The sequence below is a fragment of the Sebastes umbrosus genome, chromosome 15 (genome assembly GCF_015220745.1).
Source record: "Sebastes umbrosus isolate fSebUmb1 chromosome 15, fSebUmb1.pri, whole genome shotgun sequence".
Taxonomy (NCBI): Eukaryota; Metazoa; Chordata; class Actinopteri; order Perciformes; family Sebastidae; genus Sebastes; species Sebastes umbrosus.
In genome coordinates this window covers 24164806-24192012 of record NC_051283.1, presented here as the reverse complement: position 1 = coordinate 24192012, position 27207 = coordinate 24164806, and the positions used below count along the sequence as shown (strand labels likewise).

At 38.6% G+C, this 27207-nt stretch overlaps 3 protein-coding genes across 4 annotated transcripts; 1 reads left to right on the top strand and 2 right to left on the bottom strand.

The window, feature by feature from the left end:
* slc30a8 (solute carrier family 30 member 8) lies at positions 1–15422 on the bottom strand. 2 transcript variants are annotated; one of them, XM_037793746.1, is made up of 10 exons: positions 14703–15422; positions 10382–10554; positions 7199–7345; positions 5959–6112; positions 5654–5753; positions 5452–5617; positions 5103–5215; positions 3138–3243; positions 2879–3013; positions 1–922 (listed from the first exon to the last, which is right to left on the bottom strand). In XM_037793746.1, exons 1-10 carry the CDS (start codon positions 14777–14779, stop codon positions 777–779), a joined length of 1317 nt encoding a protein of 438 aa, XP_037649674.1. In that variant the 5' UTR covers positions 14780–15422; the 3' UTR covers positions 1–776. The 2 variants fall into 2 exon arrangements, with proteins under 2 accessions (XP_037649674.1, XP_037649673.1); XM_037793745.1 differs by having other exon boundaries at positions 5452–5753.
* A 4258-nt stretch (positions 15423–19680) lies between these two features.
* Positions 19681–24632, top strand: LOC119502651 (potassium voltage-gated channel subfamily A member 4-like). Its single transcript, XM_037793710.1, has 2 exons — positions 19681–20318; positions 23920–24632. Exons 1-2 carry the CDS (start codon positions 20136–20138, stop codon positions 24211–24213), a joined length of 477 nt encoding a protein of 158 aa, XP_037649638.1. The 5' UTR covers positions 19681–20135; the 3' UTR covers positions 24214–24632.
* Positions 24633–25837: 1205 nt separating this feature from the next.
* Positions 25838–27051, bottom strand: si:ch211-153f2.3. The gene is made up of 2 exons (XM_037793711.1): positions 26548–27051; positions 25838–26362 (listed from the first exon to the last, which is right to left on the bottom strand). Exons 1-2 carry the CDS (start codon positions 26773–26775, stop codon positions 26240–26242), a joined length of 351 nt encoding a protein of 116 aa, XP_037649639.1. The 5' UTR covers positions 26776–27051; the 3' UTR covers positions 25838–26239.
* Positions 27052–27207: the final 156 nt, after the last annotated feature.

The following is a 27207-nucleotide window of genomic DNA, read 5'->3' as shown; positions in this document are numbered from 1 at the left end:
TTAATTCTGACGATTGCATTTACACTTGAAAAATCCCAAAAGTGGTGTTCATTTGTGAAAATGATCTTGCTGAACAAAATGCGTAAGTATCATAAACGTTTGTTTGCCACAGAGCTTATTTTCTGCACTAATCCAAAAACCCAATGGAGAAATCCCATCGTCTTTTTGTCGAGGGAACCCAGTGCGATGCTATCTTCCTGGTTGGCCTACAAAAATACGTCATCCCTGGAGCACTCTATTCAGCGCTCGGTTGTACTCAGCTCCACCCTCTCGTGTTACTTCTGCTTGCAAAAACCAAGATGGCGACGGCCAAAATGCCAAACTCGAGGCATCAAAACCGTAGTCGACGCATCAATCAGTGACGTCACGGTGACGTCACGGTGACGTCACGGTGACTACGTCCACTTCCTATATACATTCTATAGTTTATACGGTGCATTGTGATTTATATTTCAACATAAATACACTTAATAAGCAAAGACATCTCCAGAATTTTCAAGTTTTAGACAAGTTCAAACTTCACACAGGAGGAGGGTGTGGATAGGGAACTTTTCTTCTAAAATAATTTAAATCCTGAGCTAGCTTGCCTTTCATTCAGGCACATGCTCATTCTTATTTCAATATAAATATTTCTTTGGGAATGTCAACACAAATGCACATAAAGCACAGACATACAGTATGACTTTGGCAATAAGGTCACAGTAAAAAACATAAGACCTCAGGGTCCAAGGAGCAGTGCAGAGGTTACAGCAGCAGTTAAAGCATAGCTTGGGTTGCTACTTCTTGGGCTCCTCACACAGAGTACATCCAGGCTTCAGGTCGGCCTGTCTCTCCATTTGAATCGTAATGGCGTGGAAGTTGTAAGAGGAGAAACAAGCCTGTGTCATTTCTCTTAGGACAGTCTGGGCATCCACTGTCTCGTCTGTGGAGAGGAGAGGAAGACAAAGGAAATGTCAGTGTATTTATACTGAATATGTGTGCCTTAAAAACAATTTCAGCAAAGAAAAGAGAAAAACGTCCAGAGGCACGCAATTACAAAGTACTTTAACTCGAGTACTGTATAAAAGTACAATTTTGAAGTACTTCTACTATACTTCTACTCCACTACAAATAATATTGTAAAAATATTTTACTTTTAACTCCGCTACATTTATCTGACAGTATTACTAGTTACTTTTCAAATTAAGATTTTACATTTTAAAAAAAACTTATGGATTTATTACCTCAGTAAACATTGTAAACATGAGTGTATGGTCTCAATCGCTAGTTTCAAGTCTTCTTCAATACAGCATGATGTTCATTTCGTAAATAATGGACCCATTTAGAGTCAAATAGACCATAAAGCAGGGGATGCTTTTTCTGTGTTTTCGTCTTAGAACTTTAACCCTTTCACAGTTTGTTTTCATTTCATGAAAGTTAATTATAACCTTTTGGTTGCCTAAAAATATCTTATTCAGTGTTCAGTTGTACTTAGCTCTGACCGCCAAGATGGCGACATCCAAAAACAAAGATGGTGACGGCAGCCCACAAACCAATGGGTGACGTCATGGTGACTCTGTCCACTTCTTATATACAGTCTTTGATAATATGTTTATATCTTGAATTGCCACCTGGTGCATGTTTTCCTTTACATAAATAAAAGACATTGACACCATAAATTGATGCAGAAAAATTCACTAGAATGCAGGAAGTGAAGTGTTTTCCAGGGGAAGGACACAAGCTTGCGTATCTGCATTCCTTACTACAGAGGCGTTGTGGGCATCAGTCCAAGGAACTACAACGAACTTGGTACTTGATGTCATCGTCATACGGAAGTGTTTCTGTTGGCTAAACATACACGTCCTTGCATGGCGGGAAGGGGAAGGACATCCAGCCCCCACCCCCCACCCCTCCGCTTACTATGTGTCCCCCCCCCCCCCCCCCCCCCCCCCCCCCCCCCCCAATCTTCACCTTGCTTCACCCCAGGGCTATTTTTTTACCTCCAGCAGTGTACCAAGTGGTACAAACTGTCTTCATTGTAATGATTCACATACCAGTAACATGATGTAGATCCAGTTTATCCAGCTAGACCTCATGCAAGTAATGTTAGTTGATCTTTCAGTCAGTTGCTATATAACTTTTTACATTGTTGCACTGGCGTGCCTAACTTTTGAATTTATAGGTGTTGTGGAATTTCTGATACTCAGGTTAACTCAGTCAACAGGAAGGAAGAGGCCCCAGAGCTGTAGATGTCTTACATTTAAGTTTATTGAAGCTTGATCAAGGAGCAATTGTCAGGTCTCCACCATTGATGTGCTCTCTGCATGAAGGCCTCACAACTCTGCCCTTCCTCCCTGGTGCTCAATGATTTACCCTTATCATGCTTTGACTTACTCGGTTCCTCTGGCATCTCTGACCCTGGTTGCCCCAGCGACTGGCTCTATGGTCCCCACTACAGACACAGCTGTACAGATAATGGTGGCTCCCCTTGACAGGACTCCAACCCAATAATGTCAAAAGAGGGACACTCCGAGAGACACTCTAACCTCCCGACCAAGGAGAGAGGAATTAAATAAATAGTATTTATTTGAATTGACCCCACCGCCATACACGGCGTGTATGTTTAGCCAACAGAAGCACTCCCGTATGACTGTGACATCACGTACCAATCCTTGGACTGATGCCTACTACGTCTCTGATGCACTACTGACTGATGCCTACAACGTCTCAACGTTCATCGTTGTTGTATGCCTACACTGACAATAAAAGTATCTAGAATCTTGTATAGTCGATGCGCCCACTGACTCCTTCATGACAACTGGTTACAAGTGGCACCAATTAAAAAAAATCGTGTAGACAGCTCATATGTTTGCATCGTAGCCTGGCAGTTTCTTCTCACCTATGGCTACGTGTGCAGTCAGTACAGTCTGGTTCATGGTGAGGGCCCAGATGTGAAGGTTGTGGACCGCCTTCACCCCCTTCACTGCTAGCAGCCCATCCCGCACCTCGCTGTAATTCACTCCTGTTGGAGCGCCTGAGTCGTAGATGAAAGGGAGGAAAATGTAAGACAGATAGAAGCAGTCAGACAGAGCGAGACAAGGGAGCTGCAAACACTGTATGTTGTCATTGTTTTTATGGCTAAGAAATGAGAGTCTCACCTTCCATCAGGACAACAAGAATATCCTTCATGATGGTGATGGTGGTGCACAAGACAAATATGGAGAACAGGAAGGTACAGATGGGGTCAGCCATCTTATATTCTGGCTGAAAGAAACAAATAACACAGAAAATTGTAGATTTGATCCTGGCAAAGACATCAAAGGTTTAAACTTAAGTATCTGAAAGTATTTTTTTTCAGTAATGGTTATAATACCAAAGGGACACAGGACATTGACAATTGATTTAGTATTTCTTATGTAAGAGAGACTCATAACTTTTGCAGTAATGGCTGCCCGGGGAGGGTAAAATCCATTCTGCAGACAGACACCGAGCAACAAAACAGCTTGTGGACAGAAAATACGGCACCATCTCTCCTGCACACAGCCTTGTGTTGTTCAACATTTCTCAAGGGCGAGTGTGTTTTTAGCACTGAGAAATACGGAGCGGTGGAAGCTAAAAATAATGCAGGAATTAATAAATGAGAGCTACAGCGCTGTATGCTGCAGTAGTCTCACACCAACAGAAACCAGATTTAAGCCAAAACACTGATGATAATCAAAATAACATCCGCTTATTTCTAATTTCCTCATTAGTAAATTTTATTATCAGATTTTTTTAACGCCCCGTCACTATGACGTAATAACTGATAACACATTATCGAGGAAAGAACTGGTTTAACTTTATCTTTAATCGAAGTAGACTTTTGAATCTCTAATTGTAAATACTTAAAATTACTAAGATAATTTTTAAGACGTTTGGCCTCATCTTTTAATGTATATAAAGCAAGAAACATTACAGAATGCAAATATATAATAATACATAGTATATAATATTGCTACTATTTATAATTAACGAAAATGTTACTCCATTTATGTTGTTTTATTTATATTTTTTGCCCCCTTTTGTCTTTTGTTTTTCCCTTAGTTTATTGGTTTGGATTATTTAACTGGGATTAGCTACTTTATGTGCCCATATTTTTTTTGTTACCTGTTCTTCATTAATCTACTGTAATGTGTTGTCTTGGGTTTCATTATGTTGTTTTTTTTAATCTATTGGAAAACTTAATATAAAGCTTGAAAAGTTGCAAAATTGTATTTATTTATTTTATTTCATAATCTGGAAGTTACTATATATGGAGGATGAAACCTGCCAAAATCCAAAATAAATTAATAAATAAATAAATGACTCGAAAAAATAAATAAATAAATATTTCATTAAATGTAGCAAAAATATAAAAAATGAATGTAGCCATTGATTAATTGATAAAATGTGACATAAATTGATATTTCTGAATATCTAAATATAAAATAAATAAATAAATAAAATATAAATGCAAAAAATAAATACATTTGAAAATTAATAAAAAATAAATACATAAATAAATGTTGTATTTTATCAATGAATTAATGGCTACATTTATTTTTAATATTTTTGTGCATTTAATGACATTTATTTATTTACGAAGTCATTTATTTATTCCTTTATTTTTTATTTTGGCAGGTTCTGTCCTCCATAATTACATTGGCCACACATGCTGCAGTTTATATTTAGGTTATTTTTTCCATTATTGGGAGGGAAATGGTTATATAAAATTAGCATATGAATTCTTGAGTTAAGGTCACAGTGACCCCCTCTTTGACCTCCAAAATCGAGTCAGTTCATCCCTGAGTCCAAGTGGACATTTGTGCCAAATTTGAAGAAATTCCTGAAATATCGCGTTCACGAGACTGAACAGGCCGAACGGATGGACAAATAATGTAAGTACACATAATGCCTTTGGCCACGGCTGTCGCTGGCGTGGAGGCATAAAAACAATTAAAACAGGGGGAAAGTGATACCTGTCATAAAGTTTATTTACCCAATTTTAAAATGTCTTTATGTTTTTCACACCTACTCTACACTCACATGGGTTTCACTCTGTAAGACTTCCTACACTTTGGGCGCACCCTAGAGAGACTCCTAACCTTGAAGAAGATAATGATGGCGCTGATGAACACGCTGACGCTCTGGAGAAGATCTCCCAACACGTGGACAAAGGCCGCTCGCACACTGGCGTTGTTCCGCTGAGGCCTCCCGTCTGAAAAAAAAAAAAGTAATTCAGTAAGATCCATGCTCTAAAGATAAATTATACATTGGATTACAATCCATTACATTATAATGCAATTATAATGGCTTCTAATGCCCCCCACAGTGTGGCTATACTACAGCATACTGTGCTTTGGGGGATTAAACAATTAACATTGTTTCATGGCCAACGCTAATCATATTTGAGAAGAAAATGACAAAATAATGACGTGTATACTAGGAACATACCATGATTAGCCCTGTTTTGCTCCGCGTCTGCATGGTCATGGTTTGAGTGGGTTAAGGCTTGACTGTGTTCGTTTCCATTCTTGTGGCTGTGGCCGTGCCCCTGTGAGCTGAGACCGCCGTGACTGTGGCCGTGCCCGTTTGAGCTGACACCCCCGTTACTGTGGCCGTGCCCGTTTGAGCTGACACCCCCGTTACTGTGGCCATGCCCGTTTGAGCGCTGACCCCCGTGACTGTGTCCGTGTGATGAGCTGAGACCCCCGTGACTGTGTCCATGTCCGGACTGGTGAAGGACGAGGGCCATGCTTTTGAGAGGAGGAACAAAGTATTTTCAAATATCAAACTAATCAGCTCTGAGATACAACACAGACTTCTTCAAGAGTCCATGAAAGCAGATTTATTATTGCCCTCCTCTCTGTGTCAGCTTAAATTAAATCAAAAATATTCAAAGACGCACTGAGGCGCTGATAAAAGCAGTATAAATGAATACCGAGTGTTTATTTTACTCACACAATATTAGCCAACACAGCACAACCAGAGGTAATGAGCATGATAGTGCCCTCGATGGTGTAGTCATTGTTGATGAGGCGCCTCACAGCCAGGTAAACCAGCACTCCTGTTACCAGCCAGATGGTGAAAATTGACAGCAGAGCACCCAGAATCTCTGCATGGAAGAAGAGATGAGGAGGGAAATACATCAACAACAACTGTGGTCAAATATTGACTGGAAGCTGCTCAAGATGACACAAAGAGGAAATATGATGAACGGTCACTATATCTTAACAAGGGCGCATGAGACAGGTAATCTGAAAAAAAAAAATCATGTGCCTCCGTCTCCTCCGGTGTCCTCCAGTGCTCCTAGTGGCATCTGCAAGATTTCACAGACCGGAGGGAAACAACCAATCAGAGCCGAGCTGGAGCCTTGCGGTCTCTGAGCAGCTGTCAATCACTCCCGAACTCCGATCAAACGGTCAAACTAGGCAGCGCTGATCAAATATGAATTAATATCTGTTACTGCAATGCCTATATCTCATCTCAAATTTTTTCAGGAACATCTTGTAGTGACCTGGTCAGTTGTAAAATGAGAAAGTTTGTGACCCGGCAGCCATGTTGAGAACAGTTGAGGAAATACCAAGCACCGCCCACCAGCCGGAGCACAGCCAATAGGAACGCTCTCTCTCTGAAATGACCTGTGATTGGTCAAAGTCTTCCGTCACCGGCTAGAATTATTAAAGCCTGAAAACAGAGCCATGAGGAGGTGCAGAAGTCTAGTTTTCTCTCAGAACACTTGAATTACAATATGCTGAAAGGTTATTATGGATTTTTTTGCCCAAATGATGCCAAACAATTGTTGCCTACTGAAGCTTTAATACGTACATATTGATATATTCCATTTCTTCCAATAAATCTCCCTAAAAATACTACAGACTGTTCCTTTAAGTGACAAGACTCTGGAGGAAAACTGTACACACCACATTCAAGTGTAGCAGTCGACCAATTACTGGTTCAGCTCTAATCACCAGACTAAACTACTTAATCATAGTCAGTGTATTACCTACAGTAGATGACAAAAGCAGATAGGAGTTACCGAAAGAAAGCAAAGCAGTGTACTGCTGTGGACGGGACCGACAGCAAAACGTATTTTAGCCACCTAAAAGAAAGGCTCACCTAAAAAAATCATTATATGAATATATTAATAAAAATAGAGTTGCAAATCCTGCATTCGTAGAGATAAACGTCACTACTGTACCTGCACGATGCCAGCCATAGCTAAGCTTGTGTGTGGCAGGTCTGGAGGAGAGCCAGAGGGACAGCAGGCTGATGAGGAAGCTGACCAAGTCCGCAAGTAGGTGGGCAGCGTCTGTCATCACCGCAAGACTGCCTGCAAAATACCCACCTGCAGAAGGAGAGACAATAAATTAATAGAAATATTATACTATCATACTGCTGAAATGCTAGATTGATACCTGTGCTGGAAGGGATAAAAAAAGAAATAAAAAAAAAGAAGTTTGAAGAACTGAATAAGCCACAAGAATTTAATAACGGAATATATCTTGGTTTAATTGAATTAACCAAAGTATTGGACTAATACTATACGCTATATGGACACCAAAGCAATTAAGATTCATCATCAAGGAACTGTGAATGTCTGTACTAAATTTTGGCTAAAAAAAATAGAGAAAAGAGGAAGTGGAAGGAGACGAAGACAGAGGAAAGACAAAGGTCAAGAATGGAGAAAAGGTCAAATAGTGAGATGGAGAAGTATGTGAATGAGAGAATAAATGTCTTAAAAACAGTAAAGTCCTGATTCACTTCAATACTTTATTGCCATGTCAACACAGTTGATGGGGAATTTGCCTCAGTGCAGCTCTTAAAAACAGACAAGAAACACACACAAGTAAAATAAAAATATTTAAAAGGCAGATGCTATTAGCACCCAGACGTCAGTAGCCAACAATACTATTTGCAGAGCCAATGTGGCTATTTAAACCCGGGTGTATAGTATGGCAGAGACAAGCACCTAGGTGTCTGTAGCCAAAAATACTATTTCTACCCGACTCGCACATATTAGATACTGTATATGTACTGTATGTACATTTTTCCTAAACCTAACCATGTAGTTGCCTAAACCTAACCAAACTGGGACTGAAAATAAAGTGTAAAAACATGCTTCTCACAGGACTCAGACCTTTGTCCTCTGGGTAACTTTAAACCATTCATCTTCTCTTTATACTACTATTAGATAGCTAACCATTGTTAAATCAACTATCATATTTAACTTGAGTAAATAGCCAATAGCTGCCGTGTGACTATATTCTCACTCGTGTGCAAATAGACACTCAGATATGCAGTGTTGTAGTACTCCAATCCGGTCTCAGTCTCGAATCCACTTCTTTGAAGTCTTGCACTTGTTTCAAGTTGTTCCTGGCTGCTGATTTGGGATCAGTTGTACAGAACGTTGCCTAATTCTAACAATGTTTCCCGTATATGCATTCAACAGCGCCGCTGCTAAAAGTATCCCCTGAATGCAATTTTGGCCGCCATTGCAAAAAAAAAAAGAACTCTACTTCTATGAGTGCAAGAAATGCAAGGAGACGAAGAGGGAGTGAGACGGCGTCTGGACGAGAGATGTGACCAGATTCATGCACCAGATGTACTGTATTTAACACGGACCTGCCGATGCGCATTCAACCTACGCTGAACCCGTTCATGAGAGTCAGCTGTCACTCTGTTTGTCACTTAGTTAGTAGAGACTTCAGTAGCAGCGTAGTTACTGAGTTCACTGAGAAACCTGAGAATCGGACATCAGGCTTCATGATCACAGAAAGATTTTGTATCACGTCTACACTTCTGTCCTCTCTGTCTCTCCTCAATGTTGTCATGTGCGATAGAGTCTGCTTCACAAGGAATAACGGACAAATGAATATGATAATAAACAGATAAAAAACAATCCTCTTCCCACCACAAATAGCCTACTTGTGTACCACACACATATTGTACCCTTTATCCCAGGAAGAAAAGAGAAAACACTATAGTTTTATCACTAACTTAAACACTAAGTTTATCAACTTATGGTTGTTTGTTTTAGGAGGTGCTGCAGAACACCTACTTCCTCGTCCATGCTAGTCGCATAAATAATAATCTCAATTAATAAACCTAAAATGAAAATGTCAGTGCTTATTGGCATATTGGGGGTGGTCCGCGGGGTAGAAACATCAGTAGCAAATATGGGATCAAGTTCAAGATGTAGGTTAATGTAACATATGTGCTTACATATAATGCTTCAAGTTTAAGTATTTAACAGCCTCAGGATGTGTGCTAGATGTCTTACACCTGAAACTCTGGAGTCTCATTCTATACTGGAGGGATTTCAAGAGGAAGCAAATAGGGTGAGGGACTCCTCTGTTCGGCAATGTTTTGATCTTTGCTGTTTTGCTCTTTGCTCTTCAAATAGGGTGAGAGGAGTCCCTTAAGGGTGTTTGTGTTGCCAAACCAGTGTGACTGAGAATGCAAATACTGTTCACTCTCCACAGTAGCTCTGTAGCAGCCATCCAAAACAAACTATCAAATTTAGAGTGAATATCTATATTTCTAACATAATATCTATCTATCTATATCAGAACCTCTTAACGGCTAATCATCAAGCATTATAGTTTGAAAAAGCATCATATTATTTATGTTGTTTACGGAAAACTAGGGATGCACATATTTATCAGCTGAACATCAGTACTTTTGCTATATGTTAAATGTTAAATGTTGTGTTGGGTTATTTGCAGTCGGTCTCGGACAACAGTAACCAGCTGCTGATTTGGAGAAGACGCCACTGGCTGGACACGACTCTGGGCATGACGACTGGTGGCGGGCGCATGTGTGGTTTGTTTACATATAAAAGTACGTTACAATGGGAACATCCTTCATGCCGTGCAGCCCATGTAGCAGCCCGTGTAGCAGTCCGTAGCAGTCTCTTGGACTGATAAAAAAATAAAAATGCTAAAATGGGTCTCTTATGCTTATGTTTCTAATCACTTTTACATATACATTTAATTTCTGTTTAACAAATATTTTTGTTAGGTTGTGTAAGTACTGAAACAATCTTCTCATTGAGTATGTAGTTGTATAGCAGCTGAAAAGGCTTTTGAAGCAGTTTTTTTTTTTTTTTAAATAATCTTTTTCATGTGAAAGAAGGTTATATTAGCTCAGTTATTTTTTATAACGAAGAGGTCTTGATTTCCTTGGCACAAAAAGGGGAACAAAAACATCAGTATCAGCTATCAGCCACATTGTTATTTTAAACATCAGTATCAGTATCGGCCCAGAATTTTGCAATCGGTGCATCATTATGGAAAACAAAATATGAAAAAGAAAATAAGCCCTGGAGAGAGATGAATAAGGGATTCAACATTAAAGAAAAGTGAGAACAACAAGGACTCACCGATGACTTCACAGATCATGAAAACCAGGCAGATGACAGAGACCACGTACAACCTCCTCCTGGCGACTTTCTTCTCTCGCTCCCGGTCCTCCTGTGCACGGCTGTTGTCATGGCAATGCTCGATGCCATCAGAGCCGTCTATCTGCAACGTCTCCTGGTTGGGAATGCTGGACCTGCATTAAAAGAAATCAGAATAAATGCAGTGAAGTGATGGAGGATAACAGAAAAGTGAAGGTGAGCAATATCTTTATGATCGTGACGCTTTAACAGTCGTTTAGGGTGCAACAAATTATCCCCACACATCAGTGTGTTTGTATCTGCTTAACTATTAACGTTGCCACAAATCAACAAGTTGGTCCTTCAATTCGGAGCCTCCTCTTCCGAACTGGAGGCTGGACATTGGCCTTCTCGTTGTTGCAGAGGAAGGTGGAAGCGAGCAAGAGTTGCTGGCAAAAGAGACCGTCAATGTTGCTGTTGTACTGGAGGAACACATCATTCTGCACCAGCTAAGAGATGCTCCTAATGCCTTTGCAACACTGATGGGTCTGCATTACTGCCTTAACATAGACTATCCCAAAAGACTGAAGTATACATTCGAGGTAATACAAAAAGTTTTCATGGGCATGCCCACATATACATCATACTGTATGGTGACAACACTCAACAAAAGGCCTATGGTAATAAGATAAATGCCTGTAAAAGTCACAGAAAAAAACTTAATGCAGATGTTCTAAACTACCTACATAACAAGTTCAAGTTAAGCAGTATGCTTTCTTATATATATTTCACAATTTCAGCTTTTATGCCTTGACTTCCTCTTGTATGGTTAAACCGCAGTACAACGGCTATTTTGCATACAGTTCCATTAATGTCAATAGCTAGAAAAGCATGTTAAATATGGCATTTGTCATAATATTCAGCTATACCTCACGTGTTTTAGATTCATACCAAAAAGGCCACTGTCTGTCTGTTTTGAAATTAAATTAAATAGCATTTTGAATGTTCTTTGATGTTGGTGAGTCAATTTAATGTAGTTCTGTTGTCTTAAGTTGTGTGGGCAAATTACGCAGTTCAATTTCTTGAGTGGACTTAAAATTGCAAGTAAGATGAACTATTACCTTGACAAGTAACCTGACTTGAAGTCTCTGTAAACTCGCTTTTTTTATAGTTTGACCACAAATGGGCTGTACTGTATACAGTGGTGTACAATATGGTCTGAACAGAGACCTCTTCACTCTATTTGAACACAGACTATACTTCCGTGAGAACATGCAAATCTCGTGGCATTGCCTATAAATGTCATCATCATCTGTTATGTCTTCAGTAATGAAATGTCACAAAGATTTTTATCAGACAATTTGAGGTCTGGAAATTTTAGACATTTGTCCTCCTTCGTTCGACAGATCAAGACTACACTCTTGCTGGCATTGTGTTGGATATCATGTTCCACACCATACACAGAACATACTGTACATTGAGGAGCTGCTGAAGACCAGCGCTACTTGGACTAAAGACCACAAGATCATCTGCATACATAATATGGTTCACTAAAGTATTACCAACCATGCACCCAGTAATAAAAGCTTTCAATTGCTTGGACAGATCATCAATATAGAAATTAAAAAGAACTGGGGACAAAACTCCCCCTTGTCTGACACCACAAATGGGGCTGAGACACTGTTGCCCCATTTTACTTGCATAGTCTGGTGATAAAAAACATCAATAAAACACATAAGAACTGATGAATTTTGACCTCTATATTTGTTTACAATTTCCTTTAATGCATATATACACAGGTCAGTGCTGTGTTGTTTAGCTTTAAATCAAAACTGGTTGTCTGTGGAGTTAATAAACTCATTTAATCTATCCAGCAGGATTCTTTCTGAGACTTTTGACAGAACGCTGGCTAAAGCAATGGACCTCTAGTTATCTAGGCTGCCTACTTTACCAGCCTTGTCTTTAATTACTGGAACTAACAGGACAGACAACATGGAGTCTGGTAACACACCATGGATCTTAAAACCAGTAAAACACATAGCAAGGAGAGGAACTCTCCTCGGACTAGCATATTTAAGGTGCTCAGATTTAATACGGTCTATGCCGCTAGCTTTATTAACAGACAGCTTCTTAATAGCTTGGTATACCTCATGTGACATAATCACCATTGAATCATCACTCTCAATATTATCTGTCTTATATTAATCACTTTTGACACAGTTGAATAACATACTGCCTTCATATACAGCACCTATAATATCATTATACTATATAATATCATGCTCCACATTCTTATGATTAACATCACCACAGAATAAAGTTGGTGGGACTATTTTATTAGCTTCACTTTTGTCACCCCAACTAAAAGTTTAAGCAACGCCGATATACGTGCAAACAAAGTTTCTTACCTTGCCTAAATCAAAATTTGAAGGCAGCCAGGTTACAAATGATTTTAAGTTGAATCAGCTTGTTCTTTAAGGAATCCATTGGTACCAACCATGTTAGCTTGTGCAAAATAACGCTCGAAAGTTACATACAATTTTGGTGAGGAAAAACTGTCATGACCATTTCCAAAGGGGTCCCTTGACCTCTGACCTCAGAATATGTGAACACTGCATTTTATTAGAGATTACAGATGCTGACAAACTGCATAATAATTTGCAGTTGAAAAAAAGGTAATATATCGCAATATATCTTATCGCAATACTCTATAAAGTGTCAGTATGCAGGATATTTTTGGCATCATTGGGCAAAAATTCCATAATAACCTTTCAGCATCTTGTAATTCAAGTGTTCTGAGCGATAACTAGACTTCTACACCTCCTCATGGATCTGTTTTCAGGCCTTAGAAAATCTAGCCCGTGATTGGAGACTTTGACCATTCACAGGTAATTTCATTGAGAGAGCGTTCCTATTGGCTGTGCATCGGTCATGTGACCAGAACTTGGCATTCCTTCACCAGATTTCCCAATGGGGGCAGCGTCACAAACTTTCTCATTTTTACAGCTAAACAGTGCACTACAAGATGATTCTGAAAACATTTGAGGAGAGAAATAGGCATTAACGTAACATAATATTGATTAATATTTGATCAGCGCTGCCTAGTTTGACTGTTTGGTCGGAGTTCGCGAGTGATTGACAGCCGGCTCTCATAGACGGCAGCTGGACAGCAGACCTCAGATCAGCTCTTACTGCTTGTTTTCTTCCGGTCTGTGAAATCTTGCAGATGCAGTTAGGAGCATTGGAGGACACCTGAGGACACCGAGGCACATGGTTTTTTTCAGGTTACCTGTTTCATGTACTTCTGTCACGATATTTTAAACATATTTGCTCCAATCTCGCCTACTTCAGCTTTAAGTATCGTGATAATATCGTATTGTGGGGCCTCTGGTGATTCCCACCCTATAACCTTTATTTTTCATACTAAAGCTCTTTTTGTTGCGTTTACTGTGTCCACATATGTACAGTATAACTGCAGATCAAGGGGGGATCAAATGCAGTTGTGCAAGACTGGAATAAAATGGTATCTTTTGTTTAAAACAAATAAATAAATTGCTGTATATTTGAAAACAAAAACAAACTTTTAAGAAGCTTTTTTAAAGCTAAAGTGTGTTCGTTTTATACTAGGATAGAAATAAACTAGAAATTAGTGTGTATAGTTGTTTAAAAGTCACTGAGGATACTGTTAAGTGGCATCTTAAATGTTAAAAAAAAAAAACAGCAAAAGTGATCTGCTCATTTGAATCCTCAACAGGACACGACTATTTGCAGAAATATTATCATGTCTTTCAACAGCAACATGGGGATGTTAAATAAATACCACCACATAAAGCTTAGAGGTGAATAACATGTGTGCACACCTCCCTGTGTTTTTTTGAGTGTGGCACGAGTTAAACTGCATGTTTTGCGCACTGCCAGTCAAACCAGCAGACCAGGAGACCAGCACCGTGTGAAAAAAACCGCAGCCTCAAGAAACAGTACAAGGGACCGTGAGCAAAGAGACCAACAGTGCATGCAGCACTACTGCCAATGGACTATACTGAGAATAGTTTTTTTCATATTTTCACAGATATTTGTGACTATATATCACTGAATTCCAGATGAACATAAGAGCCTGCATAAGAAATCTTGATAAAGGATAATAAATTAGACATGCATGTTATTCTATTCAAATTTGACTTACAGTAGCCTGCACATTAAAAGAATAAAAAAGTTTTATTTTGTCTTATCTTTTATTTTATTTGGGGTTTTTTGTTAGATAAGTGAAATAAATGAAATGTCATGTCTCTCTTTCTTAAAAAAAAAATGAATAAAAAGTTCATACCTTGATAAAGTGGTGTAGGAGGCCCTCACATCTGTCACCAGCACCAATCTTTCTGGATCCTTCTTCTTTTGGAACATGGCTGACTTCTTGTGGAGGATATCAGATTTAAAGTCGATATAATGCCCAGATTAAAACAAAAAAATTGTTTTAAAAAACAAAAAAGAAGAAGTAACTTAAAAGTAGTTCTAAGAAAGCTGGGTTTCCTCTGCAGAAGTGTTACCAGCCGAGAGCTCAGTCATCCTCTGGTCCTGTGAAAGCAGACAGGATGCAAACATCTGAAGAAGTGATGCAGACCGCCCTGTGAGCGTGTGTGAAGCGTGTGCAAACACATGGCCGCCTGCAGCGCTTCATCTCTGCAGCAGAAGATGATGATGATGATGATGATGATGTGTGCATGCCCGAGGATTCAGAGAAGAGAGATGTTAATGTTGAGGTCTAATAAACCAAGTTAAGCAAAAGACTGGTGAGGTGAAGCAGCCGGCTGCAGGTCCATGGAAAAGTTAACATGCAATCAAAAGTTGATGATAAAAACTCCCCTTTGAGTGAGTGAATGTGTGCACACTGCTCATCCAGATCATGGGTGGCACTTCAGCCACAAAAATAACCTCCGGACCCGCCCACCTCCTTTAAGCACCCGGTACTCTCTCTGATAATAACACCATCACACTGTAGTGCCGTGCGCTCTCCTTCACTACTATAGTGGCCATTCATTCCTGATCCCAGGCTTCCTCAAATAAATAAATAAATAAAATTAGAAAATAAAAAAAATTGTGAATAAAAAATGAAAAAAAAAATTAAATAAAAAAAATAATAATAAAAAAATAAAAAATACATAAATAAATAAATATTACTGCTGACATCTTCATAAAATTAATTTATTTAATCAATTATCATTTTATATATATATATATATACATATATATGTATTATATTATATATATTAAACTATATTAACTTAATATAGTTAAGTAAGCACTCTTTCCTTACTATCATGTCCATTCATTTCTGATCCCAGGCTTCCTCAAGCTTCCTCAAATAAATAAATAAATAAAATTAGAAAATAAAAAAAATTGTGAATAAAAAATGAAATAAAAAAAAAATAATAATAAAAAAATAAAAAATACATAAATAAATAAATATTACTGCTGACATCTTCATAAAATTAATTTATTTAATCAATTATCATTTTATATATATATATATATATACATATATATGTATTATATTATATATATTAAACTATATTAACTTAATATAGTTAAGTAAGCACTCTTTCCTTACTATCATGTCCATTCATTTCTGATCCCAGGCTTCCTCAAGCTTCCTCAAATAAATATATAAATAAATACAATTAGTAAATGAAAACAATTTATTAAATCAATTATCATTTTATATATTATCATTTTATATATATTATATATTATCAATGAATTAATATATCAAATATATTATATTATATATATTAAACTATATTAACTTAATATAGTAAAAGTAAGCACTCTTTCCGTACTATCATGTCCATTCATTTCTGATTCCAGGCTTCCTCAAAAAATAAATAAATGAATGAATAAAAAAATACATTTTATATATATATGAACTAATTATGATTCTATATATATTATATATTACCAATTAATCAATATATTTAATATATTATATTATGTATTAAAATATATTAACTTTATATATATATATTCACATGCAATATCATTTTTCTGCTTATGCAATTATGTTAATATGTTTATATTTCCACTTGTTTATATTGTTCCTATTTTTCAAGTTCCTTATATTTAAATTGCTCATATTTTGTTTCACTTTTGTTTTTATTTTTTTTTTTTACTGTGTTGTATCTTGTTTTTTGTTTTTACTGATGCTTCCTGTTTCTGCGTTATCCCCTTTGCTGCTGTGCACTGTAAATTTACCCACTTTGGGACTAATAAAGGAATATCTTATCTTATCTTATCTTATATATATATAATATAATAAAATATTATAAAATTCCAGGCTTCCTCATCTCCAACAGTCTTTAATAACATTATTTTGTTTAAATATATATTTTAATTGAAAAACTTGCCTAAAGCTGTGAAACGCCTGCTCCCATATCTAAAGATGATTTTACTAGTGTCTCTTGTGAATTTAGGATATAGTTTTGATCACCTGAAACAGCATTTTATTTCCTTATTGATTGTCCACTCAAAAATGTGTTGAGCTTCACTTTTCAGAAATGATATATGTATTTATATTGTCTGAAGGCTGAATGTTTCTCTGTGCTCACATTTAATCTGAGTTTAACACGTGTAAATTACCTTAAGGCAGGAATTTGTAACATCACACGGAAGTCAATCGTGGTCCAATATGAAACTTGAAGCCTCCAGTGGACAAACACTGAGAATGTACTTTTCTGTGAAGTCGGAGACATCTTGTGTCTAACAGTTAAACATTTTTTTTAAATGCATTTTTAATTATTATTTTTTTGATGAGGGAGTGACTTTTTAACTTGGAAAGTTAACTTTTTTTGTAGACAAAAAAAACCCATATCAGACACAAATTATTTTTCAGAGCAGAATATGCTTCAACACTTTGTATTTCATACTTCCATCTTAAAAAACTATAGCCTACCAGTGGTTTTGAAATCCCATGTTGAGATGATACACTCAGTCTCACATCAATGCCAAAACACATGTTGAGCAGGCTTTAAGTAATTATAATGTTTCCCAAGCTTATAGGCTGCAGGGAAATCCACTAAAATAATAATGTATGGTCCTTACACTGTATACTGTTGGCTACAGTTTGAGTATCTCTGCAGCCCTCAAAGACAATATTAGTTTCCAAAATGTACCACAAGGTGGCAACAATGAAACATGTACAGCAAGTGTTTGCAGTACAAATCTGTCACAAGAAGGGAGAAGGCTTTTTAAAACCCAGGAACTAATGATGCTAATTAATGCATTACTAATATTACTTCTCATTTATGTATTTGTCTGATTGTTGTTGTTTTTTCCAGAGATTTTGGATCAACATTTTGTTCCTATATTTCTGGTTTGAACTCGGGTTTTGTCTCCTATAACCATCCAGTGGTGGAAAGTAACTAAGTACATTTACTCAAGTAGGCTACTGTAATTTTGAGGTATTGAGTATTTCTATTTTCTGCTTCTTTATACTTTAACTCCACTACCTTTTACTCCACTGCATTTATTTGATAACCTTAGTTATTAGTGCTTGCTTGGCAGATTCCGATTATTAATTCAAAATAAAATCAACAAATTAATTATGGTATTATTATAGATGAAGATAAAATAAGTCTTTATTGATCCCCACGGGGAAATTCACAAGCTATACCCAGCAGTATATAAAGTAATTCAAATCAGCCCCATGTTTAAGCAGCTGCAACATTAAAGTGATGTAAACATGAATGCATCAATAATTATAATCCAGTATTATGATATAACCCTTTATTATTTGGAAATGGTCTATTCTGCATAATGTTAACTTTTGGTACTTTAAGTACATTTTGAATGCAGGACTATTAGGTGTAACAGAGTATCTCTGTGGTATTGCTACTTTTACTTAAAAGATGACTTCTTCCAACACTGTAACCATCATACCTGCAACACTTGTTTTGCTTGGTGTTGTGTATAATGCATGGTCATCTCTATTGTGCAGTGACTGCCACACCTTTGTAAAGAAAAGTGGTTGCAAACTTTAACAAAGGCATACTGTCAAAATGTGTTTTATATCATGTTGAATTAACTTGATAAATGAATATTTGTGATACCTCACATGGATGAGGTGGATTCCCTTTTCCATCCGAAAACACACAGTTGAGGATTTTTTACATTTAATTTAAAGGGACAGTGTGTTAGATTTGGCGGCATCTAGTGGTGTGGTTGCAAATTGCAACCAACTGAGTACCCCTCCGCACTCCTCCCTTTCCAAGACTACAGTAACGTGAGCCACCAATTACAAAACCGTGGTAACGCCGTTGGCCTCGCTCAGAGGTCATCCTTACCATAATAACACTGCTTTAGGAGCAACGGACGGCTGGTGGAACCACAGTTTTACACTCACATTATCGCAGTTTCAGAAGCGTGTCGGAGAACTACGGTGGCGTTCAGGTGACGTAAAAATGCAAAAGGTTCTCTTTAGAGTCAGAGTTTGGATGGTCTGTTCTGGGCTACTGTAGAAACATGGCAAAGCAACATGGCGGACTCCGTGAAGAGGACCCGCTCCCTTTGTAGGGCTCATTCTAAGCTAACAAAAACACAACAATTCTCAAGTTTCAGTTGATTATACACTAATGAAAACATAGTTATGAATATTACATTTCTTTTCTGCTAATAGATCCCCCGATATGCTACACACTGCTCCTTTAATAGCAATAGTGGTACAGATATAAACAGAGAATGATAGAAAGCGAAAAAAGTTATTTAAAATAATCGTCATTTATACACATTCACAAAGCAACTGGTGACGTTATAGCTTACATCAGTGCTCTTCAGACGCTTTGGAAGCCGAATTAAGAACATGAGACAATCGCACAGCGACACTTAAAGGCAGCTTCTTTTAAAATTCCTTTTGAGAGTCGTGACGTCTGTTTTCTTGAAGAGGTCTAAAAGTGGAGCCAGTTTGACTCCAAAAATAGCTTTCAATGTGTCAATGTGGCTATTTTAGTCAATGCCGTGTGTGTGGACTCCAGAAAGTGGGCCTGTGTTTGGTTTGCCAAGGCGTTTTGTATGTGTGTGTGTGTGTGTGAATAGATGGTGTAGTGGGGTTGCTAGGGGCTGCAGAGTGAGGGTAAAATGGCACGAGGAGGGGTTAGTTACACATGGCTGTTCACACTGTTCTTGAGAGCCTGACCCTGCAACGGGCCACCACCAGATCATGAGAGCCCTACTTACACTAAAGCCTCGTGTGTGTGTGTGTGTGTGTGTGTGTGTGTGTGTGTGTGTGTTCTGTCCTCCCTGTATCCACTTTTAACACAAAAACAGATCAGAAACCATTGCAAGCATTTTTGAAGATACACAACTGTTGTCGTCATGGCAACCGCCCGCCTCCTCTCCATCCTAATGAAGGCTTTGTGTGTGTGTGTGCGTGTGATAAAAGCCCCTAAAAAAGTGGTAAACAACTCCAGGTCAGGCATCTGGACAATGCACTGACGTCAGACCTGCTCCGTCAACATTCACAGTCCACACTGCTGAGAGACAGACAGCAAGAAAAGAGAGAGCAGAAGGGGGGAGGTGTGTGGATGAAAGAGAGAAAGAGAGAGTGAGAGTTCCTCATAAGTCGTCAGAAGTGCGAGGGATCTCATAACAGAAGAGACAGAGAGAGATCAGACGAGGCTGCATCAGCTGAGAGTATAACACAAGACACAGCAGAGGGTCTGCTCTAGGAGACACATAGTTTGACAAATTGAGGATATATCGTTGACCTGACATGATGGAAGTGGTCCTGACCAGACTGCGGGACTTCTCCTGCAAGACCTCCACCTTTGATGAGTGTAAACCAGCAGGACAGAGTGCATGCAGGGATCCTCGCAGCAGGACCGGGTGCACAGCTGGAGAAGAAGGTGGAAAACTGGACATAGAGAGCGCACTGGCCTGGCTGCGAAGGGAACTGGTAAGATTAGAGCTCTGATGAAATCTCTTCTTTCTACATGAAGTCCATATTACATATCATATCTAAAGAGTATTTATGCTACTTTAAACTTGTATTCCACTGTGTTTCAGTTAGATATTGTACTTTTTACGTCATTACATTTATTTAACAGCTATAGTCAATAGTAACTTTGATTTTACATACAAAGCAAAGGATTAAATTATAAAATATGATGTATTGTTATAGATCAAAGGCCCTGCAATACCCAGACAGGTCACCATGTACTAATAAGAATGATAAAGTTGTAACTTGACCCACAACAAAACTAACCTGAGACAAATTCTTACTTTTTATCTTGTACTCTTTTGCATAATGAGTACTTTTACTTTTGATACGTGGAAGTGAGACTATGTTACTTTTGGGAGAAGAAATAACTAATTATTTCTTTTAGAAATGAAAAGTTTAATTCATTAGCAATTAAACACACTCAGAGGTTTTGCTGCTATAGCCTCACTCGGTCTGGTATGACCAGTCAACATATCCTCATACAATGGTTTGTATGATTTCTTATTATTCCTCATTTTTTTGTGTGCTTTCATACGAATGTCCAGCAACACGTGACGCACGTGTCAATTTCCCCTCAAGTCTTTTCAAAATAAGGTGTTAGGTTTAGGCAACAAAACAACTTGGTTAGGTTTAGGAAAAGATCACGATTTGGGTTAGAATAACTCAGGAAATGCCGTAACTAAAGTATGGAAGATAGGTGACAAAAACTACTTAGTTAGGTTTAGAAAAAGATTGTGGTTTGGGTTAAAATAACTCCAGAAATGGCGTAACTTAAGTACAGAAGTTACATAACAAATAAACCAGTGTTGACTTCTGGTTTTAGACGAGGTACAAACACCGATCTCCTGAGCGAAAGTCTGGTGTTTTTTGACCCACCCATCCGCCCCGACCTCTTCCCTACACAGCGTTTCTTGCTCTTTATACTTCCTGGTTCTTTGATTATGTGGATTACATACAAATTGATTTTGTGGGATAAATATATACGCATTACAGTGCATTGCTCTTCATAGGTATAGCTACGAACAGTGTACGAGAGCCTGGGCCAGTATTTTAATGGTGACTAATATAAGTTAATGTTAGCAATCTTTATCTCGATATTGCTGCGTAACAAACATTAGTGAGTCCGTTTTTTCTCTATTTGTGCTACTTATATGTTTTAGCATTTATAATTATATCATGGTTGTCAATGTAGCCACAGTAGCAACAGAAGTTACATAGTCTTAAGTACATAGTTTAAGTACATTTTGCTGGTAATGTGCAGGACTTTTACTTCGAACAGAGTATTTTTTTACATTTTACATCTTCCTCCACTACCGTAGGTGATATGTTGTGAACTCCAGAGTTTCAGTGTTGAATTGAATCTTTCAGCTAAAGTGAAACGACCGTTATATAAAAGCACTTTATTGTCCGTTACGCCGAAGGTCAAGTCATTTGTCACCGCAACAAAATGCCCTCCTGAATGTTTTTGTGTGAGAAGTTATCGTCTTTTTGTTCCTGAGATGCATGTAGGTCATGTTGTTACAATGTCAACCCCTTTTAAACCGTCCTCTCCAGTCATGGAGTCTGTGTGTGTGTGTGTGTCTGTTTGCACCTCTGTGAGCTACTGTGTAAGGCTCATTGTCACGGCCTAATATATCACTTGGCATTTAGTGCATTCACCCAGACAGCTCGTCATGGTAACCGAGTGTCCTGAGCTCACAGAGGAGGAGAAACCTACTCGTGTCTGAGTAGGAGCCGGACAAAACAGCCAGTAAAAACAGAGGCCTCCTGCTTGGTTTAATAAGATCCTGCTGTGTAACAACAATGAATGACAACATCTGGATTTTACTCATCTGAAAGGATAAATAGAATTCACCGTATTTCAACCCAAGATCTTATAAAAATACTGTTTCCTGACAGTTACTGACAGTTTTGAGAAACTTGAGAAGCATTTTTAAGGCAAGTCCAGAGGGCAATCATTTAGACCTTTAAAATCCAAGGTAAAGCTGGAGCTCAAGGTGCATTCAGTAGCTGTTCTGAAGCTTTTGAATCCTGACATGAGCTTCATCAGCAGACGGAGTTTGCCTAGTCATAATGGAAATGTAGATGTTCAGATTTACAATTTGTCTGAGCACTTTAATTGCTTTATTTGGCTTAAAAGTTGAGTTTCAAAGTTCATTCTTGACCTTGGAAACATCAGTAAATGAAACATCTCACCTCAAGGTCCAGAAATCTCATATCATATATGATCATATCACATGAGTCAGGCGCTGTAGTATAGACAGTGTGAAACTCCATAACAGGTGGAGGTTGGGGACGATGGACGGGATACAAAATACAGGGTTTTCATCTAGGAGACCAAAGTTGTTGTTTTTTTTGCCTAAACCTAAAGAAGTTGTAGTTTTGTTGCCTAAAACTAAAGAAGCCTTTTTGTGTTCAAAAGGTGACGTTTCATTCAGCTTTACAACATGTTAGAACGTGTTGCTTTTAAGTTTCACCTTCTCTTCTACAACGTAGTAGGCGTAGTAGGCCCCTAATGACCCACACCTATGGTGCTTACAGCGACTGATAATGTAGGGGAATAACAAAATCATCTCTATTGTGAAATTTTCCTCTATTTAGAAACATTTTGATCAACCAGAAAGTGGAGTGAAAGCAAGACTATTCTGTCTATAGTTCTAGTTTTTCATGGTTACACACAAAAGACAATTATTTCCACTTCCCACTAACCTGCTGAGGTTTTTCATTTGTGTGAAAGATCCAACTTCTCTGTCTGATGTTCACAGTGCGATTAAACTGGGGCCGCTATTCGGCACAGTTAGAGATAACCTCTATCAGCTGCTACCATAATCAAGGTGCTGTGATCAGGTTCTCCTAGAGAAAGACATTTTGAAAGACCAAGAAAGATGGCTGGTGTTTTGTTATCCACATGAAAATCTCTTGATTTAGACATTTGGTCGGGATAGTTTGCGGTGGAACAGTAAAGTAAAGAGCACAGGCAGATGCAGACTCACCACACAGTGTCCAGCACATTATTTGAAAAGAGCTGGTAAAAAAAAGTTTCTTCTCTCATTCCTCCAACTGTCGACAAAGGCGGTAAAACCAGCATCTTTCAGCCGGAGCCCAGTCCCAGCCTGGTGCTGTAATTAACAGAGAAAAGAAATGCAGATGGGCCCAGAAGGTTTTTTTGTTTGGGACATTCCTCACTCCTTAGGACAAACTTGGACTCTGAAGTTGGAGGAATTCTGAATATCTTATTTTACAATGCCGGCAATTAGACAGCCTCTCATAAAAAAAAAAAAAGGGAAGAAAGAGGACGGCAGAAAGATGCATTTGCATTTGAAAGAAGGCAACGCTCGAATGAAACGGCTGTGGTGTCACACTGAGCATTAACCCGCTCAGCTTGATCAGGAAAAGGAAAGAAACTGTGAAGCTCAGTTTCAGATTCTTGAGGGGGTTCTTTACTGATGATTTCTTTCCTTCATCATATTATATTTGGGCCTATTTTCCTCTCTGTCCAGCAACAATATATCTGTATAAAGTTAAAACTAAACAGATGTTTCTTTTATATATGTAGATGGAGATGCGTTCCCAGGACCAAGCTCTGATCCGTCAGCTGATGGAGCTTCACTCCGGCATCCAGGAGCTCAAGCAGGAGCTGTCTGAGGAGGAACAAGAGGAGGAAACAGACGAGGAGGAAGAGGAGGAGGGCAGCTACTGGGACTCTGAGAGCGAACGAGGAAGCGGCAGCATCTACTCCGGCTCAGAGGAGGTGGGCTTTTCCATTTCCTGCCTGAAGACGCCGCCACCCCTTTACTCCTCAAGGGTTTCATCGAATAGGGAGTTCAGCAGGAGAAGCTCTGTGCCATGAAAATTCAAACTATTAGAAGAAATTCAACTCTCTCCTCAACTTCCTCATATCCTCAACAAAGACAAGGTGGAGCAAGATAAATAGGCTTCATTTGCAATTTCCCACCGTAAATTAACTTCCCTCTCTGTATTTTGTTTTTTCTAGAGAAGCCCGATAAGAGGATGAGTGGAGTTGAGGGGAAAAAAGGAAACGTGTAAATGGTCTTACTATGTTGATGCAAAAGTAATTTTCATTTAAAGGTACAGTGTGTAGGATATGGCGACATCTAGCGGTGAGGTTGCAGATTGCAACCAACTTAAACTTAGGTGAACGGTGGCCGACGCAAAAATGCGAATGGCCCTATCTAGAGCCTGTGTTTGGTTTGTCCGTTCTGGGCTACTGTAGAAACACGGCAGCCGGCTACGTGAAGAGTCGCTCTAATGGATTCTTCAGCTTACAATTTATCCTTTGCTGATTTTATTTTCATAACAAATATATATATGAAATATATATATATATATATATATATATATATATATGAAACTGTGTGACGGAGGATATTATAAGTCCGGTATTAAACATTGACCTAAAGGCAATCATTGTTGTCTTTGTGTAGCATTATATGTGTCAGAAAGCGAGGGAATGTTTTCAGCTGGTGACAGCTCAGAGCTGATTTTTTCTGTACAAATGTTTAAGTTTTGAATTTCTGGATTTGTATGCAAAGATTTAATGTATGTGTAACTGGAAGCTCACTGACCTTTAACGACTGTAACTGCATGCAGAATGGATTCAATGCAGCAACAGGACAGCCTGGAGATCACTGCACCTTTTATTACAATGAAGCACTCTAGTGACAGTATGACATTGTTCCATGTATTCTTGAATATCTCTTTAAGAAAGTATTATTAGGATACCTAAGTTAGTACAGCAAACCAACATGTAAAAATCTAAAAATTTAAAAAGATAACTGAGGTTAGATTGTTTTGTGTATAGAAAGTAAGCTATTTCTAAATTGAATAAACTATAATTGTTTGGGAGTGAGACATTAATGTAGGGGAGACCAGCCACACCATCATCACTTTCAACTTCAAAGTGGAGACCTTCCTCACATTTTATTCACAGTTTTGAAATATGTCTTTTTTGTTATTTTTCTTCTACCATACTGTTTTTAGTTATGCCACTTACAAAAACATATATTGTTGGAAAGCTTATTTTCTGGCCTATCAGTTGATGATAGTGTCAAGTCAATTAATAATTAGTAATGTCAGTCAGTTAAGTCAATTTAAATGTTATTTTCTTTAGCCCAGAACAAGGTGTACCAACCGTAACGGGGAGGAAGAATTTTAGGAAAATGCACCCCTTGTACATTTATCAAAATTGTGCCTTTCACATTTGGGTTGGGCTCTAAAAAACTTGATAAATTGTGAGTAGACATCTGTATCTGTTCACAGATAAAATTATTTTCATTACTGTTCAAGTTGTCTGTACATAATGAAAGGGTTATTTGGTGTTGATACAAAAGTGTCCCAACTGACCCCGCTCTCCCCTATTTAACACCCATATCTTCTAACTTCTAGCGGTATTTCAAACAGGTACTGTACCACATGCGGTACAGTATGCCAGCACAATAAAGATATGAAATCACTCATGGAGCACATTTTATTTTTTTTGTCAAAAACACAAAACATGTCAACATGAAATTGTGACATTTTTACATTCATAATGTCTTGTTTTCTGACCTAAAGAAACAAAACATGTACAAACAGGTGTCTTTAGTACAACTCAGCATAAGTGCAAAACATCTAAAAGAAAGCACCTTTTGTCTTTCTCTTTCCTCTACCCAGGTTACTTTACATGCAACTGGTGTCTGTTTTTACCATGACACATTTTATTACAATGAGCCTTTATCACAAACAATTCAATCTTTTCTGTTCAGTAGCATCAGATCCATTTCCTTGTCTGCCATGGGTTCCAGTTAAGGGCATTTTTCCACTTCTAGTCACTCTTGAGTCATCACCCCAGAGAAGGGGCTCTCTACTGGGGCCGGTTACTGCTGATCATCCCCCTCTACTTCCACTCCTCCGAAGCTCTCCCTCCTCAGTCTTTGGATCTCTGTGTTGAGCCCCAGTAGTGTCTGAGCCAGCTGGAGGTCCTGTGAGCGCATCTCCAGCTGCATGACAACAATGAAAGACCTGAATCAGCACTTTTGAAGCTATTATGTAGATGCAGAGACACAAAAAGTACTAGTCCTTTCCTCCAAATTTTACTGACATCAACAACAGATAATTCAGAGACATTTCTGGACATGACAACTGTTGCAAACTACAGAGGAAAAAAGTCTGTCAGTCAACTCACCAGTTCAGACCTCAGCCAGGTTATGGCTCCATCTATCTGCGCCCTCCTCAGCTCTTCGTTGGCTTGGTAACTCCTGCCGATGCTGACTGGTCTGACAGTGGAGCCGGTGGAGTCCTGAGGGTTTTCTCTAGACTCTCCTGTCGCCCTGAAGGCATGAATCAGTTTGTTTTTAATGTTCTCCAGAACCATGGTGGACAAAGTGTCCTCGCTGTGACTGTCTCGGTCCATGCTGGAAGGGGTACGAGTGTGAGGGCATGCAGGTATAAGTGTGTGTGTCCTCTCACGTGTTGCCTCCTTTGACACACATAAAACTCTTCTGTTTCCACTCTTCTTCTCTTATTTCCGAACTGGTCTTCCTCCTTTCCTTATATGAACAGGACTCCGCGGCACAAGTCCGTGTGCTTCTGTTCAGCAGCTGCAAATCATCCCTTTTGCCTGCCTGGTGTTGAACTGGCTTGTTTTGTCATTGTTACTATGGAGAAACTGCCCTGCGCCTTCACGCCCCATCTCCTCCTCCTCCTCCTCCTTTCGGTAACCCTAATAAGAATGGTGGAAGATCTCGGACAAAGACTATTGTTGCCTCCAAAAAGAACTGAAAAGACCCCCCCCAACCACCACCACCACACCCTCCCCCCTCTCTTCCCCCACCTTTCTCTCTTT

Coding starts and splice junctions, on each gene's coding strand:
- si:ch211-153f2.3 (XM_037793711.1), bottom strand. CDS start 26,775: ATGGACCGAGACAGTCACAGCGAGGACACTTTGTCCACCATGGTTCTG. Junction 26,363..26,547: donor CCTGGCTGAGGTCTGAACTG/GTGAGTTGACTG, acceptor GTTGTCATGCAG/CTGGAGATGCGCTCACAGGA.
- slc30a8 (XM_037793745.1), bottom strand. CDS start 14,779: ATGTTCCAAAAGAAGAAGGATCCAGAAAGATTGGTGCTGGTGACAGAT. Junction 6,113..7,198: donor CTATGGCTGGCATCGTGCAG/GTACAGTAGTGA, acceptor TCTTCCATGCAG/AGATTCTGGGTGCTCTGCTG. Junction 5,754..5,958: donor GCTGTGTTGGCTAATATTGT/GTGAGTAAAATA, acceptor TCCTCTCAAAAG/CATGGCCCTCGTCCTTCACC.
- LOC119502651 (XM_037793710.1), top strand. CDS start 20,136: ATGATGGAAGTGGTCCTGACCAGACTGCGGGACTTCTCCTGCAAGACC. Junction 20,319..23,919: donor CCTGGCTGCGAAGGGAACTG/GTAAGATTAGAG, acceptor TTATATATGTAG/ATGGAGATGCGTTCCCAGGA.